This window comes from Eulemur rufifrons, chromosome 19, assembly GCF_041146395.1.
Source record: "Eulemur rufifrons isolate Redbay chromosome 19, OSU_ERuf_1, whole genome shotgun sequence".
Classification (NCBI taxonomy): Eukaryota; Metazoa; Chordata; class Mammalia; order Primates; family Lemuridae; genus Eulemur; species Eulemur rufifrons.
The window spans coordinates 97,970,137-97,982,217 of NC_091001.1; the positions used below are offsets into that span (position 1 = coordinate 97,970,137).

The following is a 12,081-nucleotide window of genomic DNA, read 5'->3' on the forward strand; positions in this document are numbered from 1 at the left end:
TTGCCACCTTTATCGTATATTAAATTACGTAGTTTGGTTTGCTTCTGGTTGTTGTTCCATTCATATGTCTCTGGAGTACTATTTTAGTCATTGAGGCTGCACAATAGATTGTATTCTTTATGGCTGGACCCCTTAAATATTCCTTTGACAAAACTTTCTATTATTTAACATCTTTTTTATTTTAATGTTATTCAGTTGTGTTTTAAAGTTCTCTGACTCATGCATATTTATTGTTAATTTTTTTCTTAGGTAGTTTATTTTTTATGTTGTATTGTAAAAGATGCCCCCTTACAACCCATCCCCCATTCTTTTTTTTTTTTTTATTTCAGCATATTATGGGGGTACAAAAGTTTAGGTTATGTCTATTGCCCTTGCCCCCACCCCAGGTCAGAGCTTCAAGTGTGTCCATCCCCTAGACGGTGCCCATCCCCCATTCTTTTATTACATACTCTCTGGTTGTTGTTTGTGAATGTGAGAGCAGTTGACTTCCATATAGTAATTTTGTACACCACTTCTTTATTGGGAATGCCCCTAGAGTTGTGTCCCCATTAAGATTGATGCCTAAGGCTGAGCAGCATGGCTTACACCTGTAATCCTGGCACCTTGGGAGGCTGAGGCAGGAGGATCACTTGAGCTCAGGAGTTTGAGGTTGCTGTGAACTATGATTGCATGCCACTGCACTCCAGCCTGGGCAACAAAGTGGGACGCTGTCTCTTAAAAAAAAAAAAAAAAGAAAAGACAATGCTTTGGAAAGATATATATTTAATATATTTTGTTTCTTTGTTTTTTTGAGACAGAGTCACTCTGTCACCCTGGCTAGTAGCATCATCATAGCTTACTGCAGCCTCAAACTTCTGGGCTCAAGTGATCCTCTTGCCTCAGCCTCCCAAATAGCTGGGACTACAGACGGGTGCCACCATGCTCTGCTAATTTTTTTCTATTTTTAGTAGAAATGGGTCCCACTCTTACTCAGGCTGATCTCGAACTCCTGACCTCAAGCGATCCTTCCTCCTCAGACTCCCAGAGTGCTAGGATTACAGGCCTGAGCTACTGTGCCTGGCTGGAAAGATATATTTTTATCATGTTAAGGATTTATGGTTCTTTTTATCATTGAATTTTCTAAAAAATTAAAAAAAACCAACCAAACCAAGAATGGTGATTAATATTTTCAAATGCATTTTCAATATCTGTGGAGATATTTCATCTTAGCTCTATTAATAGGATTAATTATATTAATAGGCTTCCTAACGTTGAGTCTTTTAGATGGAAGTAGCTTTTTATTTCCTGATGTTGTAATTAAATTTTTATATTATTGCATTATTATGAAAGAATGTTGTTTGTATTGTTCTACTTATTGAGGTTTTCTTTGTGGTTGGATATGTAGTCTGCATTTGTGAATGTTCTATAGGCATTTGATAAGAGTGCAATATTGCCTATATGTCCTAACACAGGTTGAAACTCACTTTCTCTCTCATTTTATTATTGTGGAAATTTTCAAGCATCTAGAAGAGTTGAAAGAATTTTACAGTGAATACTGGCATATCTCCCACCTAGAGTTTCATTTTATTGCACTTGCTTTATCACATACCTGTCTCTATCCATCTGTCAGTCCGTCTTATTTTTTAGATACATTTCTAGGTTAAGTTGTAGACATCACTTCTCCCCTAATTAACAAAAATTCAATATTTGTTTTAGTTTTTTGCCTTTGAGATTAAATTTACATGCAAAGAAATGTACAAATCTTAAGTGTACATTAAAGTAAATTTTTGTTTTAGAATAGTTTTAGATTTACAGAAAAGTTATGAAGCTAGTACAGAGTGTTTCCATATAACCCACATCTAGTTTCCCCATTATTAAAACACTAGTATGGTATATTTGTTCCAGTTAATAAGCCAATATTGATACACTATTATAAACTAAAGTCCATATTTTATTTAGGTTTTCTTAGTTTTTGCCTAATATCCTTTTTCTTTTCCAGGATCCTGTCCAAAACATTACATTGTATTTAGTAGTCTTGTCTCAATAAGCTCCTCTTGGTTTTTTTAATCTTCACTAAAACATAATTTATACAAAATAAACATGTATTTGAAGTGTTGAATTACATAAGTTTTGACTGGTGTGTGCTCTTATGATTTCACTACCACAATCAAGGTGTAAAACATTTCTGTGACCCTCAAAAGTTTCCTTATGCCTCTATTTTATTCTGTCCCTCCCAGCTATTGGCTCTAAGGCAACCACTGATCTTCTTTTTGTCACTATAGATTAGTTTGCATTTTCTAGGATTTTATACGAATGGAATTATATAGTATGTACTCTTCTGTGTCTGGCTTGTTTCACCCAGCATAATGATTTTGACATTGATTCTTGTTGTTTTATGTATATTAGTGAGTTGTTCCTTTTTATTGCTGAGTAGTGTTTCGTTGTATCAGCATGCCAGATTTGTTACCTTGGTATATTTGGGTTTTCCTGTTTTTTTAATTTTTTTTTTCTTTTCTTTTTTTTGGGGAACTGAAAGTCCTGGTTTTTTACTATTATGGATCAAGCAACTGTAATCATTTATGTATAAATCTTTGTATGGATAGATGTTTTTAATTCTTTTGGATAAATATCTATGAGTGGAGTATGCAAGTTTTATGAGAAAGTTATGTTTAATTTTTTAAGAAACTACCAGTTTTCAAAATTGTAACCATTTTACATTTTTTCACCACAGCAGTGTGTTAGATTTTCTATTTACTTCACAGCCTTGTTAACACAAGGTATGGTCATTCCTTTTAATTTTAGCCATTTTGCTAAAGGTATAATGGTATCTCACAGTTTAATTTTGCTTGTTCCTGATTTCTAATCATGTTGAACATCATTTTATTTGCATATTGCCCTTTTTAAAAGTCTTCTTTATAAAGTTTCTGGCTGGCCGGGCGCGGTGGCTCACGCCTGTAATCCTAGCACTCTGGGAGGCCGAGGTGGGCGGATCGTTTGAGCTCAGGAGTTCGAGACCAGCCTGAGCAAGAGCGAGACCCCCATCTCTACTAAAAATAGAAAGAAATTATATGGACAGCTAAAAATATATATAGAAAAAATTTAGCCGGGCATGGTGGTGCATGCCTGTAGTCCCAGCTACTCGGGAGGCTGAGACAGGAGGATCCCTTGAGCTCAGGAGTTTGAGGTTGCTGTGAGCTAGGCTGACGCCACGGCACTCACTCTAGCCTGGGCCACAGAGAGAGACTCTGTCTCAAAAAAAATAAATAAATAAAAAGTTTCTGGCTAAATTTTTTGCTCATTTTAAGATCAAGTTTTTGCCTTCTTATTAATTTTTTTTTGTTTTTACAGCAGATCTCTAGAATTTATTCATCTTCCATAATTATTGAGTTTTAAGAGGCCTTTATATATTCTAGATACAAATCAAGTGTCAGACGTATGTGTTGTATTTCTCCCATGCTATAACTTGCCATTTGTTTTCATAATGATGTCTTTTGGAGTGCAAATGTTTTAAATTTTTTTTAAAATTATTTTTTTAAAGAGATTGAGTCTCACTATATTGCCCAGGCTGGACTTGAACTCCTGGGCTCCAGCGATCCTCCCACTTTAGCCTCCCAAGCAGCTGGGACTACAGGCGTGCACCAGCGGCCCCAGCCCGGCTTTAAATTTTTTTTTAATGAACTTTTTGTTTTGCAATAATTTTAGCTTTGCAGAAAAGTTGTAGAGGTAGTATAGAGAGTTTCTGTTATATATCTCACCACGTTTTCACCATTGTTGGCATCTTATATTATTGGGATACATTAATCAAAATTAAGAACTGGGCCAGGCACAGTGGTTCATGCCTGTAATCCTAGCACTCTGGGAGGCCACGGCTGGAGGGTCACTTGTCAGGAGTTTGAGACCAGCCTGAGCAAAAGTGAGACCCTGCCTCTATTTAAAAAATAAATAAATAAGTAAATAAAAAATTAAGAACTGGCACTAGCATGTTAATTACTACTTACCAAACTTCAGACTTCATTTAGATTTTACCAGTTATTCCACTCATATTTTTTCTACCACAAGATCCAATTCAGAATACTACTTTGCATTTAGTTGTCATATCTCCTCAATACACTTTGATCTACCTGTGACAGTTTTTCAGTCTTCCCTTGTTTTTTCATGACCTTGGTAATCTTCAGAAATCCTTTCCATGTATCTAGTAAAATATAGCCCAATCTGAGTTTGTCTAATCAATTTTTTCTCATGAAAAAAGAGACTGGGTTTAGGGATTTGGGGAAAGAACGCCAAGGAGGTAAAGCACTCGTCTTGTCACATCCTATGAAGGGTATGTGATATCCCCATGACATCACTGATAATGTTTAGTTAACCATGGTGAAGGTGGTGTGTGCCAGATTTCTCCTCTGTTGTTTTTCAGAGACTAAGTCACTCTTTGTTACCCAGGCTGGAATGCAGTGGGCATTCACAGGCACGATCATAGTGCACTACACCCTTGATCTCCCGGGGTCAACCTATCCTCCTGCCTCAGCTTCCTGAGTAGCTGGGACTACATCTGGCTTCTTTTTTTGTTTTTGTTTTTTATTGATACATAATGATACCAAACCAAATTTGAGTCTGCTCCTCTGGTGCAGCAGAGCCAAACACTGATGGGGGATTTGCAGTGAGAGAAACAAAGGTGTTTATTGCAGGGTGCCAGGTGGGGAGAACAGGCAGGTAATGCTTAAGACCCAAATTCCCCAGTGGTTTACAAGCAAGAGTTTCTAGAGGCAGCAGTACATTTCAGGAAAGCAGAAGTTACAGGCAAAATTGTAAATCAGTACATGGAAGTGATGACATTGGTTTGGCACAAAAGGTGGGCTATCTTGGGGGGGTAACTTACAGATCATAGGTAGATTGAGAGATTCTTTGATTTGGAGTTGGTTAAGGAATCAAGGCTTTGTCTAAAAACTTGAGGTCAACAAAAGGAATGTTAAGGTTTGGCTTGTGGGCTGGACTCTTTCCACGTTACTCAAGAAGAAATTTAGAGCAAAGAATGTCAGTTAGATTTCAGTCCTCAGTTCTTCTGTTCTCCCTTACTTGATGTCTGTCTGATAGTGGGGGGCATTTTCCATCTAGTTGAGGGGAGTTGGTCCAGGTTTCTGAAAAACAACTAAACTATAATATGTTAAGATGTTTTTTAGTTTCTGTAGGAATGAAAACACCTTGTGACTCTGACTTGCTTGGGAGACTATTGTTTAAGTTATTACTATGTTGCTTACTGGGTTACTCATTTATTTCTCAGGTGCCTGGAATTTCCCTTTGAAGGGACTCTAGATCTTTCCTTTATTTCTGTGCTTGAGGAGGGGTGGTGGCAGGCCCCTAAGAAGGGTCCCTTCTTTGTCTTAATAATAATTATACATATTGATGGGATACATGTGATGTTTTGCTACATGCATACAATGTGTAATAATCAAATTAGGGTAATTTGGGTATCTGTCACCTCAAACATTTAACATTTCTTTGTGCTAGGAATATTCCAAATTCTCCTTCCTAGCTATTTTGACATACACAATAAATTATGTTAACTATAGTCATTCTACTGTGCTATTGAACAGTAGCACTTATTCCTTCTATCTAACTGTATTTTTGTACAAACCATTAACCTCTCTTCATCCCTTCCTTTTCCCTCACCTTCTCAGCCTCTGGTAATCATTCTTCTACTCTTTACCTCCACGAGGTCAACTTTTTTAGTTCTCACAAATGAGTGAGAACATACAATATTTGTCTTTCTCTGCCTGGCTTATTTTACTTAATAGTTCCATCCATGTTGCTGCAAATGACAGAATTTAATTCTTTTTTATGGCTGAATACTATTTCATGTGCACATATATACCACATTTTCTTCTGTTGATGGACACTTAGGTTGATTCCCACAGACTATTCTTTATAAATAAGTCACTAAGTCTAGCGTATGTTTAAGAGAGGTGAGTGAATTGGGATTCAGCTTCATTTCCTGGAGGGGGGAGTGTCTACATATATTACTTGGAACTTTTTTGTAAGGAAGTTGACTGTTGTCCCCATTTAAAAATTTTATTCTCTCATTTATTTATCTCAGTATGGACTCATGCATATTTATCTTATACTTTGGGTTATAAAGCAATACTGAATTATTTATTTTGTTGCTTCAATTTTTCCTGCTTTGGCCATTGGGTGCTCTTCCAGGTGGGTTCCTGTGTTCCTTTGACTTGCTTCCATCCTTTTGTTTTTTGAGCACTTTTTTACATTCTGATGTAACAACATGCTCTGTGCTCATCTTGTGTATTTCATGCCAGGAGACCTGGTTCCATTTATCAGAGAATGATATTTATAAAACAGTATCTGAACACTGGGTATGTTTGTTACTATTGGGCATCATTACTTTTAGGCCTTCTCAGCAGACAGCTAGATAATACATACGACAACAAACCTATCTATAAATCATGCTTTTGGGGGTAAAGTGTATCTCATGTGGTTTTGATTTGCATTTCCTTGATGACTAATGATGTTGAGCATCTTTTCATGTGCATATTAGCCATCTTCATATCTTGAGAAATGTCTGTTCGTATCCTGTGCCCATTTAAAAATTGGATTTTTTTAATGAGTTTTACGTGTTTTTTATATAGTCTAGATATAAGTACCTTATTAAGTATATCATTTGTGAATATTTTATCCCATTTTGTGGGTTGTCTTGTCATTTTGTTGATAACATACTTTGAAGGAAACAAGCTTTTAATTTTGATATAGTTCATGTTATCTATTTTTTGTTTTGTTGCTTATACTTTTGGTGTCATATCTAAGAATCCATCACCAACTCCAAGGTTGTGAAGATTTACTCTAATGGTTTCTTCTAAGAGTTTATAGTTTTAGCTTTTATGATTAGGTCTTTGATCCATTTTGAGTTAATTTTTTTATATGGTTTAAGTTAATTTTCTATATTTTTATACATATAACCCCTCCCTTTTAAGTACCTTTCTTGAATGTTATGTATACTACTGTGCTTTTTTTTGGTATTACTGTTATACATATTACACCTAAAAATTTACAAATCTAGCAGTACATTATTAGAATTATTAATTTATATAATTTTATTGCTTTTACCAAAACTGAGCGAAGAAAGGCAAGCGAGTACAGTTGGCCCTCTCTATCTGTGTGTTCCGTATCCGTGGAGTCAACAAACTGTGGCTTGAAAATATTTGAGGAAAAAAGATAATAATACAATAGTTAAAAAGAATCAACATGTCTTTACATAGCATGTATGTTGTAATAGGTATTATAAGTAATCTAGAGATGATTTACAGTATTAAATACACGGTGGATGTGTGTAGGTTATATGCACACAGTATGCCATTTTATATGAGGGACTTAAGCAGTCTCAGATTTTGGTATCTGGAGAGGTCCTGGAACCAATCCCCCATGAGTATTGAGGGATGACTATATGTTTTATAGTTATTGTTATATTAACTTTTTACGTTATCATTTCTGGTTCTCTTTGTTTATTCTTATGCATTTGAGTTACTATCTGGAGTTATTTCCTTAGACCAATACAACTTTGGTCCCATCCATCTCCTTCTGTGCTGTTATTGGCAAATTTATTACATTTTTCTACATTATAGGCCCAGTACACACACATGTGCTTGCGCACACACAAATTAAGAAACTTGGGAATTTTCCTCATAGGGAGTAAGAAGTAGGAGGATGATTATCAAAATTGCAAAGGATGAGTAGATAATTATTTCAGCAATCTTTCTGAAGAGTTGGGAAGCATTAAAAACTGTTGCAAAATGAAATGAAAGGATTTGATTAGTAAGCAGAAGGAATAGTAGGTGCGTTAAGGGTCTTAAGGAGAGTTGGGAAAATCTGGGTTGCTAATGGAGAATAGTGGGCATTGAGGTGCAGTAGGGATGCACAGATTGTGGGACATCTTTGAAGGTAATTTGAGTTTGAAGTAAATTAATCAATGATTCCAGCTTGTATGATTGTATGGATTTTCATTAGTGTGCTCAACATTCTGTTTTTATTACTTGGATTGGTACAGGGTTGGAGTTTAGTGATTATAATGGAAGAAAAAGGTGACAGAATCAATTACGTGATAAGATTAAAAAGTGAATATTTCTTACTTTTGAGACTTGACAGAAAACTAAGACAAGAAGGGAGTTGATAGGTTATGAGTAAATGGGTGCGGTGAGCAGTTTATGTGATAACAAGACCCAAGGTAGGATCATGGAACATGATTTTTTTTAGTGGAGCAGAGGTAAAGTGGTAAAAGGACTTTGGGGGTGGTCCGTGAAGCCGAGGGTAGGGGTGGAGAAAAGAGAATATAAGGGATATTTATAGCGAGTACGGATAGGACTCAATGGCAGTTAGAAGTGGTAGGGGAAAGGGGATTTAGGATGATTTTGAGTTTGTTTTTTTTTTTGCAAATTACTGGTTAGTTGAACTGCTAACTGAATATACAATTTAAAAGAAGTAGTTGAAGAATTTGATTTGGTAGTCATGAAACCGGTTTGAGGGGACACAATTTGGTGTTGGTTTTATTTTCTAGGTATCTTAGAGATGTCATGTGTTATATTAATAATGTAGCATTCATTAAGTACTGCTTCTCTTTTAGGATGACTGTAGCCTGATATATTATCTATCTAATCATTCCATAGTAGTTCTGATTATAAATTATTTCTTCTTCAAAAAATTTTATGTGTTTTGTAAGAAAATTCAAACAGGGCGGAAGTGTTGTAGGTGAGAAGTGAAAGCCCTTGTTTTTCTTAGATCTTTAAATGTCTAGACTGTTTTGATTATATAGGAAAGAGAATAAAAAATGAAAAAGGTGAACTTTCTTTTCTAAGATTCTAATGTTATTTATCAAACAGTGACATACCTGATTTGGATACAAATTAAATTGGTTACCGACTCCCTTCCTGATTTACCCTATTTAAAAACATTTAGGGTTCCTATTTTCCTTTTTTTCTTTTTCTCTGAACTTATTACCTTTTACTCCATTAGATGTAAACTATATGAGGACAACAATCTTAATAAATATTTTCTGAATGAATTTTCTACTGAGTTAATTTATAGATGTGATGTTTATAATGTGTTTTTAAAGCCATTTGCTACTATAATGGTTTTAAGTATTTTACTCTCTTTAAATAGGAGAAAGAAGCATGCTATTCATAGTAGTGACACAACTTCTTCTGATGAAGAACGCTTTGAAAGAAGGAAATCAAAGAGCATGGCAAGAGCAAGAAATAGGTTAGTAAATGTTTTAGTATTATTTCCATGGTAGTAAAAAGGAAGAATAGTTTTTGTTTTTGTATGAGTTTCTTATCTTTACTGGCACCTTGCTAACATTGATATTCAACACACATTTTAGACTAAAGTAATGCACAGACTTGGTTTTTACTTAGTAATTCTTCAAATAGAAATCTAACCTAGGGAAATTTTACCAAAATTACTTATTCTGTAAGTACTTATAATAAAATAACATGTGGAGAGGTAAAAGAGCCAAGGAGAAGAGAACCTATATGGCAGCATCTGTCTTTTCTTCTGTATCCCTCTGTAATCCAGATCCATGTAATGAGGCTGATTTTAGGTATTTGTAATGATTACAGTATAGCACTCAGAATGAGATATAGTTTCTAATGGAATTATCTCAGGAGCTCTTGGATTTTTGTTGTAAAAATTTGTTTTAATGTTGGTTGAATGAATGTCTCTGGTAATCTTTGCCTAACTCGAGTAAATGCCTGGTTACTGTGTGGCTCACTAAAACCTCCAAGAGCCAACTAAAATATATAATAGAAAAAATTAGCTGGGCATGGTGGCGCATGCCGGTAGTCCCAGCTACTCGGGAGGCTGAGGCAGTAGGATCGTTTAAGCCCGGGAGTTTGAGGTTGCTGTGAGCTAGGCTGACGCCATGGCACTCACTCTAGCCCGGGCAACAAAGCGAGACTCTGTCTCAAAATAAATAAATAAATAAATAAAATAAAACCTCCAAGAATTTTCACCAGGGGAGAGAATCTGTATTTGTCTAGTAAATAATCAGTGTTGAATATATCTGTTGTAGAAATACCAAGTTTTCAGTTAGCAAGTCTTGGAAATAAGTTTGGATTGGTGTATAGTATATGCTAAAAAAGAATTCCTTTGGCCAGGCATGATGGCTCACACCCGCATCCTAGCACTTTGGGAGGTTGAGGCAGGAGGATTGCTTGAGGCCACAAGTTGTGACCAGCCTGAGCAAGAGCAATACTCCATCTCTACAAAAATAGAAAAATTAGCTGGGCATGGTGGCGTGCACCTGTAGTTCCAGCTACCTGGGAGGCTGAGGCAGCCAGGAGTTCAAGATTGCAGTGAACTCTGATAGTGCCACTGCACTCTAGCCCAGGCAGCAGATCTAGACCCTGTCTCAAAAGAAAAAAAAAGAAAAAGAAAAATCTAAATTTAAATAAAAGAATTTAATGCCTGTTTAATCTGAACTATTTTGGTAATCTACTTTGGTAATATATTTTTAAGGTAAGTTAAGATTCAGAAATGTCAGTTGAAATTACAGTCTACCATGGTGACAGAGCAAGACCCTGTCTTGAAAAAGAACAAAAGAGGAAGTAGATTATATTTACTTAGGGGATAATAAAATTAAGTAATGTAGTATAGGATTTTAGGTAGCTAGAGATCTCTCTCCAGATAGTTACACAAAAGACAAAGCTTAGTTCTCAAAATGTGATCTAAAATTGGTTTCCTTTGATCAAAAGGGAAAGAAAATTTTTTCAGTCATATAAACTGCCTAGATATATCCATGTAATGAAATTAAAGTATTATAATGAAGCATGATTTTATTATAATGTCATTATTATAGTATCTGTAGATTTATTTTTATCTTATAGTTGTATAATATATCAGGTATAAGATTTCCTAAATTGGAATAGATTGGGCTCTTTGGACAAACATATTAATGATCCTGTTTGTTTTATTTAGTGAATAACTTTATTTTTGGTCAGTTGAAAAGAATTTAGGAAAAGTAGTTTAAAAATATGAAATCCTTTGATGTCATTTTCTGGGTTATGAGAAAAAGAAAAAGATTAAAGGCCGGGCGCGGTGGCTCACGCCTGTAATCCTAGCACTCTGGGAGGCCGAGGCGGGTGGATCGCTCAAGGTCAGGAGTTCGAGACCAGCCTGAGCAAGAGCAAGACCCCGTCTCTACTAAAAAAAATAGAAAGAAATTATCTGGCCAACTAAAATATATATAGAAAAAATTAGCCGGGCATGGTGGCGCATGCCTGTAGTCCCAGCTACTCGGGAGGCTGAGGCAGTAGGATCGCTTAAGCCCAGGAGTTTGAGGTTGCTGTGAGCTAGGCTGACGCCACGGCACTCACTCTAGCCCGGGCAACAAAGCGAGACTCTGCCTCAAAAAAAAAGATTAAAATGTGTCTAAGATTTAAACTTATTTTGACTTTAAAAATGTGGAAGTTTTAAAGCTCTTTTACTTGGATTTTTTACATATTTCAGATGTTTACCTATGAACTTAAGAGCAGAAGACTTAGCTAGTGGTATTCTCCGAGAACGGGTGAAAGTGGGTGCAAGCTTGGCTGATGTTGATCCGATGAACATTGATAAATCAGTAAGTTTATTTATTTTTCTTTTTTTCACAAACTTTGAGGTGCATCTTACTTAAATCAGTAAGTTTAGTAAATGTTTTAAGTTTTTCCTTGTTTCTAAAGCAGCCCATGATAACAGTAGGAAATTCAGATATGACCGATATGAACGTTTTGATGTGTATGTTTTAGAACCTAAGAACCCTGGTTACACGTGGTCTTAGGTTTTTTCATTTCAGTGTTACTGGAATATGTAACAGGCAAGAAATGAGGCTGAGAAGATTATGACAGACAAGGCCTTATAAACCTTGATAAGTAATGGGCTACTGTTGAAACTTCTTATTTAATAGTTTCATGATCAGATTTGTATTTGAGATAGATCACTTAGGCTATGATGTAGTTAATGAATTTGGGATAAGCAAGGCTAGCATGGGAGACTGGTTTGGATGTCATTGCAATCTCGTTATCTGGAATAGTGGTCATGAGAGAAAGTAGGATAATGGTGAAAAGAAGT

The 12,081-nt window shown here is 35.7% G+C and overlaps 1 protein-coding gene across 3 annotated transcripts in view; it reads left to right on the plus strand.

Annotated features, from left to right (window-relative positions):
- ATAD2B (ATPase family AAA domain containing 2B) overlaps positions 1-12,081 on the plus strand; it is a 143,060-nt gene that overhangs the window by 42,321 nt on the left and 88,658 nt on the right. For all 3 annotated transcript variants that reach the window (XM_069495191.1, XM_069495192.1, XM_069495193.1), the window contains 2 exons: positions 9,136-9,234; positions 11,482-11,593. In XM_069495191.1, the coding sequence (XP_069351292.1) occupies positions 9,136-9,234; positions 11,482-11,593 (211 nt within the window). The remainder of the gene's footprint in view (positions 1-9,135; positions 9,235-11,481; positions 11,594-12,081) is intronic.